Source organism: Aquarana catesbeiana, linkage group LG12 (assembly GCF_042186555.1).
Source record: "Aquarana catesbeiana isolate 2022-GZ linkage group LG12, ASM4218655v1, whole genome shotgun sequence".
Lineage (NCBI taxonomy): Eukaryota > Metazoa > Chordata > Amphibia > Anura > Ranidae > Aquarana > Aquarana catesbeiana.
Genome location: NC_133335.1, coordinates 226,645,839 through 226,667,017, shown reverse-complemented (window position 1 = coordinate 226,667,017; position 21,179 = coordinate 226,645,839). Strand labels below are relative to the sequence as shown.

The 21,179-nt window shown below is 44.7% G+C and overlaps 2 protein-coding genes and 1 long non-coding RNA gene across 3 annotated transcripts; all 3 read left to right on the top strand.

The window, feature by feature from the left end:
- The first annotated feature begins 906 nt into the window (after positions 1-906).
- On the top strand, positions 907-6,603 carry LOC141113627 (uncharacterized). The gene is made up of 2 exons (XR_012236793.1): positions 907-1,091; positions 5,945-6,603. It is a non-coding gene; the product is annotated as an uncharacterized lncRNA (long non-coding RNA).
- Positions 1,098-6,603, top strand: LOC141113626 (E3 ubiquitin-protein ligase TRIM39-like). The gene has a single exon (XM_073606841.1). It carries the CDS (start codon positions 1,178-1,180, stop codon positions 2,735-2,737), a length of 1,560 nt encoding a protein of 519 aa, XP_073462942.1. The 5' UTR covers positions 1,098-1,177; the 3' UTR covers positions 2,738-6,603.
- An 11,911-nt stretch (positions 6,604-18,514) lies between these two features.
- Positions 18,515-20,885, top strand: LOC141113625 (E3 ubiquitin/ISG15 ligase TRIM25-like). The gene has a single exon (XM_073606840.1). The coding sequence runs from the start codon at positions 19,260-19,262 to the stop codon at positions 20,808-20,810; it is 1,551 nt and encodes a 516-aa protein (XP_073462941.1). The 5' UTR covers positions 18,515-19,259; the 3' UTR covers positions 20,811-20,885.
- The last annotated feature ends 294 nt before the right edge of the window (positions 20,886-21,179 follow it).

Sequence of the window (21,179 nt, the reverse complement as noted above, 5' to 3'; positions counted from 1 at the left end):
AATTAGGGAATTCCTGGTTGTCACCAGGGTCATCAGAACTCCAACCCACTGTGCACTATGGTCCCTCCCCCCAGAGGGGAGGCTATGTTACTATTTTGTCCCTTCGGAACTGCAGTTAAGCTGCTTGGGCTGGCCAAACATTTCTTTAATTTTGTCCAATTCCTGCTGAATCCACCAAAATTTAAGCCGTGACAGCATCCTTCTGGTCTACAAAAGTAAGCACATTGCCACCTGTAGCACTGTGCTATAATGAAAGTGTGTTGGGAATTTTCTGATTCTGATTCTGGAGTTGCATTGGAGTGCCATCAGAATTAATGGCACCGCAATGCACCACAAAGCACCAATGAGCGTAACCACACCACAAAGCACCTTAGACTTTAAAGGTAAGAAAGTCTACAATCTGTCTTTAGGCTCTGTATACTCCAGGACCCTAAAATCTGACTACATTCCTCTATGAACAGGGTGGCAGCAGGTATTCAATAAGCCATCAGCAATTTATTGGAACAAGCACACTTTTTATTTTATCTCTTGTTGGAATTTCGAAGCAGTTTCAATCGAATGAAAAGAGATATGCTATAAATTGCACAGATGGCATGTTCCCTGTTTCAATTTCAATGTGACCTTTCAGTAATTCATCAGCCCCTGCGTGGGATTACCAGCTCCATCTGCTGTGAAGCTTGGTCAAAGCCATAACATCCTCCCATGTCACTGTCACTTTATTTCCTAGCTAAAGCTCTGTACCTTTAATTCTTTCTGTGGGTAGGACGGAGGCCACATGACTAGAGAGTCCTAGCTGGAACGTATAAAAATGTAACGTTGGAACCTTCCCGAAAGCAGCTGAAGCTCTATACAATCTGTAAACAAAAGAGAGAGACTCAAAAATGAATGATCCAAAGAGAGGTGAGATAGATCATTGCTTGAATTGATGCAAAGGAAATTTTCATTTGGGGAATTGCAGACGTGTTCACAACCTTGGAATGCGTTTAATCCATCCAGAGCTGCAACAATGTAACAAGGATCAGATATCTGCACACTGTATTTAAAACATTTGAGATCTCGGAGTGTGCATGTGGACTGCTTCTTTCGAAAAGGTGAGCTTGTGACTCTTTCCATATATTATTCTACACGTTGAGTTTAACAAAAATAGAACAAATTCTCAGTTTAATTTTTCTTCCTGATGGCTACAATGGCATCTGCTGATCTAATAGACGAGCTACGCTGCTCCATCTGCTTGAACATTTATACGGATCCGGTAACGCTGAGATGTGGGCACAACTTCTGCCGGGTCTGTATTGACTGTTTGCTGGATACTCAGGAGGCGTCTGGACTTTATACCTGTCCGGAGTGCAGAGAGAGATTCCAGGAACGGCCTGTGCTGTCTAGTGCTAGAACTCTACGGAACATAGCGGAGAAGTTCCTAATTTCTCAGCCCGTTTCGGAAGATACAGGAATCTATTGTACTTACTGTTTAGAATCTCCTGTACCGGCTATAAAATCCTGCCTGCACTGTGAAAGTTCTCTGTGTGGCAATCATTTGAGAGTCCATGTCAAGTCACCAGAACATGTCTTATCCAATCCCACCAACTCCCCGGGGAACAGAAAATGCTCAATGCATAAAAAGATTGTGGAGTATTACTGCACCAAGGAAAGGGTTTGTATCTGTGTTTACTGTATTGCTGTTGGAATACATAAAGGACACCAGGTGGAGTCACTGGATGGAGCCTTTGAGAAGAAGAAAGAGAAGTTGAGGAAAGATCTGGAGATGATGGCCTCAAAGAAAGCGTGGGCTGAGAAACAAGTCCAGAGTCTGCAGGAACGCAGGACAGACATACAAGAAAAAGCAGCTGGTGTAACAGAGAGAGTCACTGCCCTGTTCAAAGATGTCCAGAGAGAGCTGGAAGAACTTGAGACGAGAGTCCTGAGTGAGATTTCCATGCAGACAGAGAAGATCTCACAATTTGTCACCAATCTGATTCAACAGCTGGAGTTACAAAAGGACGAGTTGTCCAGGAAGATGAGTCACATTGAGGAATTGTGTAAAACCAACGACCCAATAACCGTCCTGAAGGATCCAAAGTCAGCTGGAGAGGACATCTGTCATACCGAGCAGGAAGATAATATGGAGACAATGATTCCGAGTGAAGGCGATTTCCATGAGGATCTCATCAAAGACAGATTGCACAAATTATTTGACCTAATAAAAGATATTCCCATCTGTATACAGCAACCAGAAGGTGTTTTACTTGATGAGGAAACAGCTGCTAATGATATAAAGATTTCAAGGGATTTAAAAACTGCATCTTTAGTAGCAGTAAAACTAAATCGTCCAGAATCTCCCAAAAGATTTAAATACTATCAGGTTCTAAGCAAGAGAAGTTTTTCTTCAGGGAGGCACTGCTGGGAGGTAGACACCAGTTATTCAAGTAGCTGGAGAGTTGGATTGTGTTATCCCAGTATGGACAGGAAATCGTATATTGGGGACAATAAGGATTCCTGGTGTTTGCAAAGGTGTAACCATGATGAGTATAATAAGGTGCATGAATGTAAACGTATTCCATTTCAATACAAGCCAACCAGCGATAAATTCAGAATCTATCTGGATTATGAGGCCGGACGGATCTCCTTTTATGAGCTGAGCGACCCCACCAGACACCTCCACACCTTCACCACCACCTTCACCGAGCCCCTCTATGCCGCAATTTCTGTTTGGAAAGGATCAATAACCATTATAACCTAGGGATATATTTTACTGAATGTCTCATTTTGTCCAGTTCATGCAATTTTGAATTAGTTTGAGTTAATGTCTGGTGGATGCTAAAGAACTGAGCTCCAGGTATGATCTTTGTTTCATACTTGCACTGGTCCAGCTTGGACCAATGTAGGTATACATATCTCATACTAGATGGGGCCGCTTGCTTGGCATTGCCTCCATTCTCAGAATGCCTTAGCTTTTTCACTGAATACAAGGACAAGGTAAAGATCGTACGTGGAGTTCAGCTTGAAAACTGAAGTCTAGGTATGTTTTTTTTTGAATAGTTGCATCAGTTTAACTTGGACCAATGTAAGCATGCATATACCATACCTGGCTGATCCCTGTGGGAACAGATAGTCACTGTAGTAGCTTCCGCTATTATAGCAATCTCCACTAGCTTTTGGGTTTGTGCCATTCACAGGATGCTTTGCTTTGCAAAGCATTCTCTGATTGGATGAGATGGAGTTTGTGATCTCCCCGCTTCTCCAACTCGTCCAATCAGAGAACACTTTGCATCCATTGAGAAAATGTTTTCTTTGAATTGCACCCATACCAAGCAACCAACCCCCTGTGTTCACTATGCAACAGGGCAGCCGCTTAGCATGGGCCATGGGATCTATCAGGGATCATTGTAGTACCAGCAGATACTACAGTGATGATCTACTTCCACAGGTATCGGACAAATATGGTACATGCATGCTTACATTGGCCCATGCTGAACCAATGTAACTATGCAAAAATAAAGCCATACCTAAGCTCTAGCTTTAAAGCCCATAATGGGCTCTATCTCGGCCCTGAAGTTTTCAATTTAGGAAGATTCAATACATCCTAGTTGAGAAAGTGTATAGAAAGCTCTATACTATGGTTTTGTATACATAGAGCAGGTGTGCTGCTAACTGTAAGAAGAAGAGCACGCTGACCACCAATGTAATGGGCAAAGGGCATACTGACCACCAATGTAAGGAGCATACTCACTAGGGTTGCCAACTTTTCTTCAAGCCAAACCCCAACACTTGGTGCATAGGAATTTTTGTGTATATTCTGTAGGATTGTAAAAGACCTGGGACACCTTTTGGGTGCCCCCAAGGAGAGTAGTAATGCAGCGCATGTATCTCGTTGCGGTGAACAGTAGGTGTGAACAGTTCGTGAGAAGTATGTAATGTAATGTACAAAATATAGTGTATATAGTGCAGGAGTATGTAATGTACAATATTGTGTCTATAGTGAAGGAGTGTGTAATGTACAATATAGTGTATATAGTGCAGGAGTATGTAACTTACAATATAGTGTATATAGTGCAAGAGTATGTAATGTACAATATTGTGTCGATAATGCAGGAGTCTGTAATGTGCAGTATAGTGTCTATAGTGCAGGAGTATGTAATGTACAATATAGTGTATATAAGACAGGAGTATGTAATGTACAATATAGTGTATATAAGACAGGAGTATGTAATGTACAATATAGTGTATATAAGACAGAAGTATGTAATGCACAATATAGTGCATACAGTGCAGGAGTGTGTAATGTACAATATAGTGTATACAGTGCAGGAGTGTGTAATGTACAATATAGTGCAGAAGTGTGTAATGTACAATATAGTGCATATAGTGCAGGAGTATGTAATTTACAATATAGTGTATATAGTCCAAGAGTATGTAATGTACAATATTGTGTCTATAACGTAGGAGTGTGTAATGTGTAGTACAGTGTCTATAGTGCAGGAGTATGTGATGTACAATATAGTGTATATAGTGCAGGAGTGTGTAATGTAAAATATAGTGCAGAAGTGTGTAATGTACAATATAGTGCAGGAGTTTGTAATGTACAATATAGTGCAGAAGTGTGTAATGTACAATATAGTGTAGATAGTGCTGGAGTATGTTAAAGTGGAGTTCCAGCCGTTTCCGTGTTTATTAAAAGTCAGTAGCTACAAAAAGTGTAGTTGCTGACTTTTAATAAACGCACACTTACCTGTCCCACGAAACCAGCGATGCGGCTGCCTGAAGCCTCGGTTCTCTCCCCCGCCTCTCCCCGGAGTCGGCATCACTAGTGTGGGCACCCGCCTGTGACAGCTTGCTTCACAGCCGGGTGCGCACTGCGCATGCGCAAGTCACGCTGCGCATCCTGAATGGGCCGGGCAATCTTCTGGGACCTGTGACATGTCCCAGAAGATTGCAGGGAGGGAGGGGGGAGAGGAGAACATCCGCTCGAGTCGCCTAGGCGGCGAGAGCGGAAGTGAGAGCTGGGTACCTGTCAAAACTAGATACCCGCTCCCCCCCCCCCCAAAAAAAAAATACATGCCAAATATGGTATGTCAGGGGGTCAGGAGTCCTTAAAGTGGAAGTTCCACTTTTGGGTGGAACTCTGCTTTAATTTGACGATAGACAGTTCGTTTTTTCTTGTTCTTCTATCTACACAAATTAGATAGATGGAGGAATCCCTTCCACCAAAACATAATCCCCCAGTATAGCCCCCCAGGTCAGTCTGTCCCCAATACAATCCCCCCTCCCCCAGGTCAGTCTGTCCCCAATTCCCCAATACAATCTCCCCTCCCCCAGGTCAGTCCGTCTCCAATTCCCCAATACAATCCCCCCTCCCCCAGGTCAGTCTGTCCCCAGTAAAATCCCACAAAAGTCATTCTGTCCACCAGTACATTCATCCACCAGCTCACTCTGCCCCCAGTACAACCCTTCCCCACTAGGTCAGTCAGTCTGTCCCCCAGTACAACTCCCAGGTCAGTCAGATTGACCTGGGAGGACATTGTACTGGGGACAGACTGAGCTGGTGGATCAATGTACTGGGGGACAGGGGGGACAGATTGACTTGGGGGGGTAGTGTACTGGGGGACCCCCAGTACAAACTTCCCCCATCAGTCTGTGACCCATAGAAACCAATTACAATCTCAGCCATACTCTCATGCAAATATCAAGTGGTAATTTAGCGCAACTACAACTTTAATGTCTGAACCTGCATTAGTTGGTTTAGTCCTTAGCTAGACCTCTCCCTTCTTTTTGTTCCCTCAATTATTTTCCAGCTTCCATAGTGGGCACAAGGTGTAGAAGACCATTGCCCATTTACACTTTGATATAACCAGTTAACATACAATTTTGCACAACTGTAGGAAGCCAGATCTCATACACCCACATCAGCTAACCTCAGAGCACAATCTCTTGGATCGTCTCGTTCCAGGAGGTCATCATTACGTGATAAGCTTATGGAGGCCCACACAAATGCAGGAGCAACTAAAGTGGCAAAATCCTTTGCTAAAAAGAAGCAGAAGCGGAAGGTCAGATGGAAGCAAAAGAGGCAGAGATGAAAGCTCAAAGATTCTCCGAATGGAAAAGGAGCTGCCCTAGCAAAGTATCTCTGCAGAACAAGAAGATTCCATAAAGCACACTAAGGACTATTGCAAAAACATACACAGAAGGGTGCAAACGCCTTGTGCATTACCACCATACAACTTTATTAAGTCCAAAAAAAGAACGCATACTCACAAACATGAAGAACAACAGGTATATCACATATCAACTCCAGCCCTAGGTGATGTCATCTGACCATAAATCACACGGTTGTAAGGCTGACGCGTTGCGGGGGACATGCCTCCTTCCTCAGAGCTTCAGTGCAACTACAACTTGTGACGTCTGCGAAATGGTACGATCCAGTTTACCTGCATGTCTGCAATAGTTTGATTAGTCCTTAGCTAGGCCAATTCCATTCTTCTTGTTCCCTTAGTTTCCAGCTTTCACATTGGGGACAAGTTATGGAAGATTATCGTCCATTTACACTTTGATATGACCAATTAACATGCATGTATTGCATTATGACAAGTAAAACTACTTTGGATTAAACTGCTGTGTCTTATTGGAGAGTTGAGCTGTCTTTGGAGGGAACTTATTTAACATGTGATTATGTCGGCTGGATGGACGGTGGAGTTAAAGCGGAGTTCCACCCAAAAATGGAACTTCCACTTTTCGGATTCCTCCCCCCCTCCGGTGTCACATTTGGCACCTTTCAGGGGGGAGGGGGGGGGGAGCAGATACTTGTATAATCCAGGTAATTCCTCCCACTTCCGGGCATAGATCGCCGCAGTATCCGCAGCTATCTACGCCATATCCGGCCCCTCCTCCGTCCCCCTCGCTGTTTTCTGGGAGACACACAGGTCCCAGAAGACAGCAGGGTCCAGTGCGACTCACGCATGTGCAGTTGGGAACCAGGCTGTGAAGCCGCAAGGCTTCACTTCCTGATTCCCTTACCAAAGATGCCGACGCCTCCACCCAGGAGCCGAGAGACAGATCGGGTGAGGACATCGCGGGCGCCCGGGGCAGGTAAGTGCTGACTTTTAATTTATTTTTTTTCAGCGGAACTCTGCTTTAAGGTGGTATGGCCATACATAAGACATAGCTTGAAACAGATCATAATGGGCACTCTGATCACCAATCTATTGGGCACACTGACCACCAATGTAAAGAGCACACTGACCACCAATGTAATGGGCACACTGAGCACCAATGTAAAGAGCACACTGACCACCAATGTAATGGGCACACTGACCACCAATGTAAAGCACACACTGACCACCAATGTAAAGTGCACACTGACCACCAATGTAAAGTGCACACTGACCACCAATGTAACGGGCACACTGACCACCAATGTAAAGCACACACTGACCACCAATGTAAAGAGCACACTGACCACCAATGTAAAGAATACACTGACCACCGATGTATTGGGCACACTGACCACCAATGTAAAGAGCACACTGACCACCAATGTAATAGGTACTCTGACCACCAATATAATGGGCATTCTGACCACCAATGAAAGGAGCACACTGACCACCAATGTAAAGAGCACACTGACCACCAATGTAAAGAGCACACTGACCACCAATGTAATGGGTACTCTGACCACCAATGTAATGGGCATTCTGACCACCAATGAAAGGACCACACTGACCACCAATGTAAAGAGCACACTGACCACCAATGTAATGGGCACACTGACCACCAATGTAAAGAGCACACTGACCACCATTTTAATTGGCACACTGACCACCAATGTAATGGGCACTCTGACCACCAATGAAAGGAGCACACTGACCACTAATGTAAAGAGCACACTGACCACCAATGTAATGGGCACTCTGACCACCACAACAATGGACTGGAGGTTAATTATTATGTAATGTTGAGGTTAACTGTTGTACAATGTTGGGAGATAGTTATTGTGCAGTGCTGGGGGTTAATTTTGTGAAATACTGGGGATTAATTATTGTGCAAAGTTGGAGTCAATTATTGTGTTGTGCTGGGGGTTAATTATTGAGAGATGTTGGGAGATAATTTTCGAGCTATGCAGCGAGTTTAATATTGTGCCATGCTGAGGGTTTCGTATTGCAGGACCCGACACTTGCTAAGTCTCAGGCTTTCTGTAAGTCTCTGCTCTCTGGGGACTCTCCCTCCTCATTGGCTGAGACAGCAGCGGAAGCCATCACAGCCAGTGAGCCAGTGAGAAAAGGGGTTGGGGCGAGCCGCGGCTCCATGTCTGGATGGACATGCAAAGCAGCAGCTCAGAAACCAGCCTGCTCGGTGCCCCCACAGCAAGCTGTTTGCTGTGGGGGCACTGGCATTTGGGTGGAGCAGGGAGGGGGACCCCAGAAGAGGAGGATTGAGGCTGCTCTGTGCAAAAAAACTGCACAGAGCAGGTAACTATGACATGTTTGTTATTTCTAAAAGAAAAAAAAACTTGACTTTAATATCACTTTAACTGTGAAAAATGGGGCTAGAATTATTGCATTCATCTTGGCATAAGCGGCAATACGTGACATGAGTAGCACAATGTGTTTTGTGCGTAGGTACCATTTTAGTTCTGCACTCCTGTGACTCCGATTTATACACACTCCCAGCAGTTGTGGGGAGTATGTGTAAAATCCCCCAAAGTCCCCACCGAAATACATAAAGGGCTAAAGGTAAAAAAAAGTCTGCAATCTGTATACTCTGGGACCCTCAACCCTCAAGAGACAGGAGATGTTCGCTAATCTCCTTACCCTCTACCCAGTAGCACCCACCATGCCAGCCCTGGGTCTGCTGATGGGCAAGCGGAGCCCAGCAAACATGGCTGGGGAGTGTGTGGGGGTGTATGGAAGCATTTGGTCGGAAGCATAGCCACCCGATCACTTCCATCTGACAGCTCACAGTCAGCTTGTCCCGATTTTCCCAGGACAATCCCAGTTTTGGGACCCTCGTCCCGTCCCGATTGGGGCTGGTCTCAATTAATTCCCGGGATTTTGCCTTTGCCCTGGGAAATCGGGAATTTTTTGGGCAAAAATGGTCGGCGGGCTACAAAAAGATGGCCGCTGCCACAAGGACTATTTCCCCGTGTGTTCAATGGAGAGGGGAGGGGCAGCCAATCGGCTTCTCAATTCAGTGCACAAGTAAACAATTCTCTTGTACACTGAAACCGATTGGTTGCGCGGATCGGGGTCCCTCCCCTCTCCAGTGAACATGGAGAAAGCAGGGAACTGTAGCTGCCGCCAACCCTCTGCCCCGTGTCCAACAAGAGGGGACAGATACTGATGCAAGGAGGGGCTCGTCTGATGGGGACACTGATGTAATATATATATATGGGGGTGTATAGTAGGTGTATATATACAGTATCTCACAAAAGTAAGTACACCCCTCACATTTTTGTAAATATTTTATTCTATCTTTTCATGTGACAACACTGAAGAAATGACACTTGTCTACAATGTAAAGTAGTGAGTGTACAGCTTGTATAACAGTGTAAATTTGCTGTCCCCTCAAAATAACTCAACACACAGCCATTAATGTCTAAACCACTGGCAACAAAAGTGAGTACACCCCTAAGTGAAAATGTCCAAATTGGGCCCAATTGGCCATTTTCCCTCCCCGGTGTCATGTGACACGTTAGTGTTACAAGGTCTCAGGTGTGAATGGGGAGCAGGTGTGTGGGTGTAGAACTCAGTCTGAGCGTGCTCAGTCTTTGGCTGTGGAACTTTGTGTAAGTGTAACTTGGTATAAGTGGGAGTTAAAAACTAGAGTTATAGAGTGAATAAGTCTTGCTTGTTGATTGTTGGGTTTGCTGGGGTGCATTTTTGGGGCTTTTCCTTTTAGTTTTTCATTTGCCTTTTTCTGTCACTTTTTAAATAGCTTTTTTTTCTTTTTTTTTTTTTCCTCTGGTTCCTTCAGCCTATCAATTAAGGGGGGTGGTTAATTGCTCACAGGTGCCTATTTAACTGGGTGTAGAACTCAGTCTGAGCGTGCTCAGTCTTTGGCTGTGGAACTTTGTGTAAGTGGAACTTGGTATAAGTGGGAGTTAAAAACTAGAGTTATAGAGTGAATAAGTCTTGCTTGTTGATTGCTGGGTTTGCTGGGGTGCATTTTTGGGGCTTTTCCTTTTAGTTTTTCATTTGCCTTTTTCTGTCACTTTTTAAATAGCTTTTTTTTTTTTTTTTTCCTCTGGTTCCTTCAGCCTATCAATTAAGGGGGGTGGTTAATTGCTCACAGGTGCCTATTTAACTGGGTGTAGAACTCAGTCTGAGCGTGCTCAGTCTTTGGCTGTGGAACTTTGTGTAAGTGAAACTTGGTATAAGTGGGAGTTAAAAACTAGAGTTATAGAGTGAATAAGTCTTGCTTGTTGATTGCTGGGTTTGCTGGGGTGCATTTTTGGGGCTTTTCCTTTTAGTTTTTCATTTGCCTTTTTCTGTCACTTTTTAAATAGCTTTTTTTTCTTTTTTTTTTTTCCTCTGGTTCCTTCAGCCTATCAATTAAGGGGGGTGGTTAATTGCTCACAGGTGCCTATTTAACTGGGTGTAGAACTCAGTCTGAGCGTGCTCAGTCTTTGGCTGTGGAACTTTGTGTAAGTGGGAGTTAAAAACTAGAGTTTAAAACAGGAGGTTATAACAGGGGTCATAGTACCTGTGTAGTGTGAGTATCTGAGTGTTGTCTGAGTAGTGTGTGTGGATCGTTAGTACTTGTGTATTGTGTACTGTATACTTGAGTATTGCGAGTGCACGTAGGTCTGCGACTGTTCTGCGATTGCACGTAGGTCTGTGAGTACCTGTGTATTGTCTTGTTGTGTACCTGTGTATTGTCTTGAGTATTAGTGCCAGGAAGCTAGCTGTTAGGTAATTTGGACAGGGTAAAATCCCCAAATCCTCACTAAATTTAATAGGTACGATGCCCGGCGGGTGTGGAGAGGCGACTCTTTGTACATCTTGACGCATGTATGCGTTCCTTGATCATCCGATCGAGGGTGAATACTGCTGTGCAAAATGTAAGCACATTGTTTCCCTGGAAGCCCAGGTTCTGAATCTAGGGAAGCAACTGTCAGCACTGAGAAGTCCCTCCATACTAAAGGTGAGCCAGGAATGTACACGGCAGGTGCCGGCAGGGGCCAGCACAGAGGCGGGTGGAGACAAAGAGGCGCAGGCACTAGCAAAGAGTAGATGGGTGACAGTCAGGAGGGGTAGAGGGGGAAGTGCCAGAGAGGCCGATCCAGGACTGGAGCATCCCAATAAGTACGCTCCATTGAGTGTCATTGGTGAAACCAGTCAGGGACCAGCACTGCTGGAGATGAGGGACTCTTCTAGCTGCCGGGGGAAGAACTCCTCCAGTGAGAGTGGGGGGGCAGCAAAGGGAAAGGGAAGACAGATTCTGGTGGTAGGGGACTCAATTCTTAGAAGGACAGAGAGGGCAATCTGTAACCAAGACCTGAAGCGCCGAACAGTATGTTGTCTACCGGGCGCTCGGGTTCGGCACATCACGGATCTTGTGGACAGATTACTGGGAGGGGCTGGGGAAGACCCGGCTGTCATGGTGCACGTTGGCACCAATGACAAAGTCAGAGGCAGATGGAGTGTCCTAAAGAACGATTTTAGGGACTTAGGTGCTAAATTGAGGAAAAGGACCTCCAAGGTAGTATTCTCAGGAATACTACCGGTACATCGAGCCACACCAGAAAGGCAGAGGGAGATTAGGGAAGTAAACAAGTGGCTGAAGAGCTGGTGTAGTAAGGAGGGGTTTGGGTTCCTGGAGGACTGGGCCGACTTCTCAGTCGGTAACCGGTACTATAGAAGGGACGGACTGCACCTAAATGAGGAGGGTGCAGATCTGCTGGGAATGAAGATGGCCAAAAAGTTAGAGGGGTTTTTAAACTAGGCGATGGGGGGGAGGGTCCAGAGACAGTGATAGCCAGCGCGGATGATATTCCAGAGGGTAGTGTTGGGGGCATTAGTGGTAGGTTAACCAAAGCACAAAAACACAAGGTGAGTATAGTAGCAAGTCCTAGTTGCAATTTTGAAACACCCAATACGAGGACAATATGCGACCGGTCTAAACAATGTGGCATGTTCACCAATGCCAGGAGAATGGCAGACAAGATGGGTGAACTAGAGATACTGTTGTACAAGGAGGATTTGGATTTTGTGGGAATTTCAGAGACCTGGTTCAACAGCTCTCATGATTGGCTGGCAAACATTCAAGGGTATACCCTATACCGCAAGGATAGAGAGGGTAAAAAAGGGGGAGGGGTATGCCTATAAATCAAGAATAATGTACAAGCGAATGTGAGAGATGACATCACTGAGGGAGCTAGAGAGGAGGTGGAATCCTTATGGGTAGAGCTCCAAAGGGATGAAGCTAAGGGAAAATAATACTGGGAGTATGCTATAGGCCCCCTAACCTGAAGGAGGAAGTGGAGACGGATCTCCTATCACAAATTGGATTAGCAGCAAGGATGGGAAGTGTTATCATAATGGGGGATTTTAATTATCCAGACATAGACTGGGCGGAGGGAACCGCGCATTCATTTAAGGCTCGCCAGTTCCTTAATGTCTTGCAGGACAATTTTATGGGTCAGATGGTAGACGCACCAACTAGAAATAAAACATTACTGGATCTACTGATTACCAACAATACAGACCTGATCACAGATGTGGAAATACGGGGCAATTTAGGTAACAGCGATCACAGGTCAATTAGTTTCAGTATAAATCACACAAATAGGAAACATAAAGGGAATACAAAGACACTGAATTTCAAAAGAGCCAACTTCCCTAAACTACAAACCTTGCTAAAAGGCATACATTGGGATAAAATATTAGGAACAAAGAATACGGAGGAGAGATGGGTTTGCTTTAAGAGCATATTAAATAAGGGCATTAGCCAATGTATCCCATTGGGTAATAAATTTAAAAGAGCGTACAAAAATCCTGGATGGCTTAACTCCAATGTAAAAATGCATATAAAAGCAAAGGAGAAGGCCTTCAAAAAATACAAGGTTGAGGGATCATCCTCAGCATTCAGACTTTATAAAGAATGCAATAAGAAATGTAAGGGTGCAATTAGGATGGCTAAGATAGAACATGAAAGACACATAGCGGAGGAGAGCAAAAAAAATCCCAAGAAATTCTTTAAGTATGTAAACAGTAAAAAAGGGAGGACAGACCATATTGGCCCCATAAAGAATGAGGAAGGACATCTGGTTACAAAGGATGGGGAGATGGCAAAGGTATTGAATTTATTCTTTTCCTCAGTCTTCACGAGTGAATCAGGAACCAAAACTGCAGTGTTTATCCTCATGACACAACACAGGAAGCACCTCCATGGTTAACAGAGGACGGAATTAAAATTAGACTTGAGAAACTTAACATTAATAAATCACCGGGACCAGATGGCTTGCATCCGAGGGTACTTAGGGAACTCAGTCAGGTAATTGCCAGACCGTTGTTCCTAATTTTTACAGACAGCCTATTGACTGGAATGGTACCAGCTGATTGCAGAAAAGCCAATGTAGCACCAATATTTAAAAAGGGCCCAAAAAACATCCCTGGGAATTACAGACCAGTTAGCCTAACATCAATAGTATGTAAAATCTTGGAGGGGATGATAAGGGACTATATACAAGATTTTAGTAATAAAAACGATATCATTAGCAGTAATCAGCATGGATTCATGAAGAATCGTTCTTGCCAAACCAATCTATTAACCTTCTATGAGGAGGTGAGTTGCCATCTAGATAAAGGAAGGCCCGTAGACGTGGTGTATCTGGATTTTGCAAAAGCGTTTGACACAGTTCCCCATAAACGTTTACTGTACAAAATAGGGTCCGTTGGCATGGACCATAGGGTGAGTACCTGGATTGAAAACTGGCTACAAGGGCGTGTTCAGAGGGTGGTGATAAATGGGGAGTACTCAGAATGGTCAGGGGTGGGTAGTGGGGTTCCCCAGGGTTCTGTGCTGGGACCAATCCTATTTAATTTGTTTATAAACGATCTGGAGGATGGGATAAACAGTTCAATCTCTGTATTTGCAGACGATACTAAGCTAAGCAGGGCAATAACTTCTCCGCAGGATGTGGAAACCTTGTAAAAAGACCTGAACAAATTAATGGGGTGGGCGACTACATGGCAAATGAGGTTCAATGTAGAAAAATGTAAAATAATGCATTTGGGTGGCAAAAATATGAATGCAATCTATACACTGGGGGGAGAACCTCTGGGGGAATCTAGGATGGAAAAGGATCTGGGGATCCTAGTAGATGATAGGCTCAGCAATGGCATGCAATGCCAAGCTGCTGCTAATAAGGCAAACAGAATATTGGCATGTATTAAAAGCGGGATAAACTCCAGAGATAAAACAATAATTCTCCCGCTCTACAAGACTCTGGTCCGGCCGCACCTGGAGTATGCTGTCCAGTTCTGGGCACCAGTCCTCAGGAAGGATGTACTGGAAATGGAGCGAGTACAAAGAAGGGCAACAAAGCTAATAAAGGGTCTGGAGGATCTTAGTTATGAGGAAAGGTTGCGAGCGTTGAACTTATTCTCTCTGGAGAAGAGACGCTTGAGAGGGGATATGATTTCAATTTACAAATACTGTACTGGTGACCCCACAATAGGGATAAAACTTTTTCGCAGAAGAGAGTTTAATAAGACTCGGGGCCACTCATTACAATTAGAAGAAAAGAGGTTTAACCTTAAACTACGTAGAGGGTTCTTACTGTAAGAGCGTAAGGATGTGGAATTCCCTTCCACAGGCGGTGGTCTCAGCGGGGAGCATTGATAGCTTCAAGAAACTATTAGATAATCACCTGAATGACCGCAACATACAGGGATATGTAAGGTAATACTGACACATAATCACACACATAGGTTGGACTTGATGGACGTGTGTCTTTTTTCAACCTCACCTACTATGTAACTATGTAACTATGTGTGTTAAATTTGGTGTTATCGCTCTCACTCTCTCATACTGGTCACTGGAAGTTCAACATGGCACCTCATGGCAAAGAACTCTCTGAGGATCTGAAAAAAAGAATTGTTGCTCTACATAAAGATGGCCTAGGCTATAAGAAGATTGCCAAGACCCTGAAACTGAGCTGCAGCACGGTGGCCAAGACCATACAGAGGTTTAACAGGACAGGTTCCACTCAGAACAGGCCTCACCATGGTCCACCAAAGAAGATGAGTCCACGTGCTCAGCGTCATATCCAGAGGTTGTCTTTGGGAAATAGACGTATGAGTGCTGCCAGCATTGCTGCAGAGTTTTAAGTGGTGGGGGGTCAGCCTATCAGTGCTCAGACCATACGCCGCACACTGCATCAAATTGGTCTGCATGGCTGTGGTCACATACACCCCCCCATATATATGGGGGGGTGTATAGTAGCAATATATGGGGGTGTATAGTAGGTATATATAGGGGGGGTGTATAGTAGGAATATAGTGGGGGTGTATAGTAGGTATATATAAGAGGGGGTGTATAGTAGAAATATATGGGGAGTGTATAGTAGATATACACTGGGGACAGAAAGTATTCAGACCCTCTAAAATGTTTCACTCTTTGTTATATTGCAGCCATTTGCTAAAATCATTTAAGTTCATTTTATTTCCTCATTAATGTACACACAGCACCCCATATTGTACACACAGCACCCCATATTGTACACACAGCACCCTATATTGACAGAAAAACACAGAATTGTTGACATTTTTGCAGATTTATTAAAAAAGAAAAACTGAAATATCACATGGTCCTAAGTATTCAGACCCTTTGCTCAGTATTTAGTAGAAGCTCCCTTTTGATCTAATACAGCCATGAGTCTTTTTGGGAAAGATGCAACAAGTTTTTTACACCTGGATTTGGGGATCCTCTGCCATTCCTCCTTGCAGATCCTCTCCAGTTCTGTCAGGTTGGATGGTAAACGTTGATGGACGGCCATTTTTAGGTCTCTACAGAGATGCTCAATTGGATGTAAGTCAGGGCTCTGGCTGGGCCATTCAAGAACAGTCACTGAGTTGTTGTAAAGCCACTCCTTCGTTATTTTAGCTGTGTGCTTAGGGTCATTGTCTTGTTGGAAGGTAAACCTTCGAGCCCTTCTTGGAGTCCTTCAGGTGTTTTTTAGCAAACTCCATGCAGGCTTTCATGTGTCTTGCACTGAGAGGCTTCTGTCGGGCCTCTCTGCCATAAAGCCTCGACTGGTGGAGGGCTGCAGTGATGGTTGACTTTCTACAACTTTCTCCCATCTCCCGACTGCATCTCTGGAGCTCAGCCACAGTGATCTTTGGGTTCTTCTTTACCTCTCTCACCAAGGCTCTTCTCCCCCGATAGCTCAGTTTGGCCGGACGGCCAGCTCTAGGAAGGGTTCTGGTCGTCCCAAACGTCTTCCATTTAAGGATTATGGAGGCCACTGTGCTCTTAGGAACCTCAAGTGCAGCAGACATTTTTTTGTAACCTTGGCCAGATCTGTGCCTTGCCACAATTCTGTCTCTGAGCTCTTCAGGCAGTTCCTTTGACCTCATGATTCTCATTTGCTCTGACATGCACTGTGAGCTGTAAAGTCTTATATAGACAGGTGTGAGGCTTTCCTAATCAAGTCCAATCAGTATAATAAAACACAGCTGGACTCAAATGAAGGTGTAGAACAATCTGAAGGATGATCAGAAGAAATGGACAGCACCTGAGTTAAATATATGAGTGTCACAGCAAAGGGTCTGAATACTTAGGACCATGTGATATTTCAGTTTTTCTTTTTTGATAAATCTGCAAAAATGTCAACAATTCTGTGTTTTTCTGTCAATATGGGGGGCTGTGTGTACATTAATGAGGAAAAAAATGAACTTAAATGATTTTAGCAAATGGCTGCAATATAACAAGAGTGAAAAATTTAAGGGGGTCTGAATACTTTCCGTCCTCACTGTATATGGGCGGGTATAGTAGGTATATATATATATATATATATGGGGGTGTATAGTAGGTATATATATATATATATATATATATATACCTACTAATATACCTACTATATATATGGGGTGTATATAGCTATCTGTGTAGTACTGAAGAGTCGGTAGATGGCCTGTAGGGGGCGCTCTTGGTAATGGCTCCTCTATGGTGCTGATACAATATGAATACAGAGGAAGCCCCGCCTCTCAGGAGAGCAGACCGGAGGTTCAGCCCTCCTCCTGTCCGCTCTCTCTCATCCTCGGCTCCCTCCAGTACAGATCGGAAAACTGCTCACCTTCCTCAGCTTTGACATTTTTTCCGAGGCCGCACTGTGCATGCGTCGGTTCGGAATCCAATACATGCGTATTAGGAGTAAGATTTTTAGGGAGCTGACTGCACATGCGTCGGGTGGAAATCCAACGCATGCGTACGAGGAACAGGATGTCTCAGGGCCGCTCTGCGCGCGCGTTGGATGGGAATCCGACGCATGCGTACTACGAGCCAGTTTTTTCTAGACTGAACTGCGCATGCGTCGGGCGGGAATCCGAAGCATGCGTACTAGGAGCCGAGTTTTTCGGGGCCGCACTACGCATGCATCGGGCAGGAATCCGAAGGCATGTGTACTAGGAGCCGGATGTTTTGGGCCGCACTGCGCATGCGTTGGGCGGGAATCCGACGCATGTGTACTAGGAGCAGCATTTTTCAGGACTGAACTGCGCATGTGTCCAGCAGAAATCCGACGCATGAGTACTAGGAGCCGGATTTTTTTTTTTTGTCATTTTTTTTTTCACCTGCGGGCATACAACCGCTTTAAAGAGTAACACTCAATTACATTATGACTTGAGTCGCAATTGTATACACTTTATTATTATTTTTTTAATTTGCTAAATTTTTTTCCCATGAAAGTGGAGTTACCCTTTAAACGCTTTCCGACCGTATACTGTATATATACAGTGGCAAAGCGGCTCTCCTGTGCAAAATCACGTACCTAGTGCGTGATCCTGCACTTCTGGGTCTAGGGTGCGCACGTGTGTCGCTGGCAACCCGCTCCTGCTGTGATTGGACACAGCGGGAGCCAATCAGCAAGTCCGGTAGTGCAAAAAAATAAAAACCGCAGAGGTGATCAAATACCAGCAAAACAAAGCTCTATTTGTGGGGGAAAAAAAAAACATCAATTTTATATGGGTACAGCGTCGCCTGATCATGAAGGGGGTAAAACCTTTCGGGGTTGCAGTGGTTAAAGCTGTCCATTTTATTGTCAGTTTTCCACCCCACAATCAACTGAAATCTGATAGTCGATCAAAGATAAGTGTCGGTTCACACAGGCGCGATGCGGGAACCCTGCGAATCCCCTTGCGGGTTCCCGCATTGCACCCGACTCGCGCGGCAGTTCACACTGCCATATGCGAACTGCGGGTAGTGTCAATACAATGTTAACGACATCCCCACCCACCCCTTTTTAGATCGCATTGTGAACTGACCGTTAGGAAATGAATCGGATCTGATTCTGGTGCGGACCAAAAAAAAGGTTCCTGTTTGAGTTTGGTCCGAATGCGATGCAATTTCAGCCATACTATCTTTATGGCTGAAATCGCATCGCATGTGATTTGCAGTGCTTTGCGAATCACATGCGATCTCGCACCACGCACTGGTGTGAACCGGGACTGAGTGCGGTAGATTGTTTACTGTTTAGGGAAATATTTGTGATTGTATCTGTGATTCCTGGTTGCTCAACGGTTATTAATCAACTGAGAGAGCCATTACAGTCTCCCTTCTGCAGTGTTAAACCATGTCACTGTCACTTTAATTCCTAGCTACAGCTCTGTGCCTTTAATTCCCTCCTGTGGGAGGGACAGAGGTCACATGACTGGAAGGTCCTAGCTGGAAGGTAAAAAAAAACAAAAATCCAGTGCAGTGCGTGGGAAGATTGCCGAAAGCAACTGACGCTCTGCAAAGGCTCTAAACAAAAGAGGAAGATCTGAAGGAGACAACGAATGACCCAGAGCTGCGAGGCCATAGTTTGAACTGATACAAAGGAAATCATTGTTTGGGGGATTCCAGATGTGTTCACACCCTTGGAATGTGTGAAATCCACCCAGAGCTGCTACCAATGTAACAAGGATCTGAGATCTGCAAATTGTAAGCATTTGAGGTCTTGGCGTGGACAAGGTGAGCGGCACGAGTGGAGCTCTGGTGACTCTTCCCGTATATTATTCTGTGCGTCTTGTTTAACGGAAATCGAACAGACTTTCAGTTTGGCTACAATGGCTTCTGCTGATCTGATAGAGGAACTGAGCTGCTCCATCTGCCTGAGCATTTATACGGACCCGGTAACGCTGAGATGTGGACACAACTTCTGCCGGGAATGTATTGACCAAGTGCTGGATTCTCAGGAGGCGTCTGGACTTTATACCTGTCCGGAGTGCAGAGCGGAGTTCAAAGAACGACCTGTACTGTCTAGCGCTAGAGTTCTACGGAACATAGCGGAGAAGTTCCTCATTTCTCAGCCCGTTCCGGAAGATACGGGAATCTATTGTACTTACTGTGTGGACTCTCGTGTACCGGCTATAAAGTCCTGCCTGCTCTGTGAAAGTTCTCTGTGTGGCATACATCTGAGAGTCCACGCCAAGTCACCAGAACACGTCTTATCTGATCCCACCAACACCCCATGGAACAGAAAATGCTCCATCCATAATAGGATCGTGGAGTATTACTGCCCCACGGAAAGGGTGTGTATCTGTGTGCACTGTATCGCCGTTGGAGAACACAAAGGACACCCAGTGGAGAAGCTGGATGAGGCCCCTGAGAAGAAGAAAGAGAAGTTGAGGAAAGATCTGGAGATATTAAACTCAAATAAAGCATGGGCTGAGAAACAAGTCCAGAGTCTGGAGGAACGCAGGACAGACGTACAAATAAAAGCAGCTCGTGTGACACAGAGAGTCACCGTCCTGTTTCAAGATGTGAGGAGAGAGCTGGAAGACGTTGAGCAGAGATTCCTAAACCAGATTTCCAAACAGGTGGAGAAGATATCGGAGTCTGTGTATATTCTGATCCAAAAGCTGGAGATACAGAAGGACGAGCTGTCCAGGAAGATAAGTCACATTGAGGAATTGTGTAAAGCCACCGACCCAATGACCGTCCTGAAGCATCAGAACTCAGATGGAGAGGACATCTGTCATACCGAGCAGGAGGATAATATGGACACAGTGATTCCGAGTGAAGGAAATTTCTATGAGGATCTCATCAAAGACAGATTACTCAAATTATCTGACATAATAAAAAATATTCACATCTGTATACAGCAACCAGAAGCAGTTTTACTGGATGAGGAAACCGCTGCTAATGATCTACTGATTTCACGGGATTTGAAAACTGCATCTTGGATAACCGTAAAACTAGATCGTCCAGAAACGCCCAAAAGATTTAGGAACTTTCAGGTTCTAAGCAAGAGAAGTTTTTCCTCAGGACGGCATTCCTGGGAGGTGGACACCAGTTATTCGAACAGCTGGAGAGTCGGGTTGTGTTATCCCAGTATGGGCAGGAAATCATTTATTGGGGATAATAAGGATTCCTGGTGTTTGCAAAGGTGTAACCATGATGAGTATAATAAGGTGCATGAATGTCAACGTATTCCATTTCAACACAAGCCTACCAGTCATAAATTCAGGATCTATCTGGATTATGAAGTCGGGCGGATCTCCTTTTATGAGCTGAGTGACCCCATCAGACACCTCCACACCTTCACCACCACCTTCACCGAGCCCCTCCATGCCGCAATTTCTGTTTGGAAAGGATCAATAACCATTATAAACTAGGAATGTGTTTTTCTGCATGTTTCATTCTGTTCAGTTTGACTTAATTTCTGGTGGATATTAAAGCTGGACTCTAGATATGATCTTTATATTGCATACTTGCATTGGTCCATCTCATACCAGAGGGGCTGCTCACTCAGTGCTGCCACCATCACTGTGCCCCTTGTATTTTTATTTTTTTTCAATAAATATAAGCCACTCTCTGATTGGACAAGATGGAGATTGTGAAGCCACTGACCCGCCTCTCCTTTCCACCTTGTCCAATCAGAGTGCACCTTGCACTCATTGAAAAAGATAACAAGGCATTCTGTAAATGGTGGCAGTGCTAAGCAAGCTGTAGGGAAGGTGCTCAGCACAGGACCTAGAAGATCA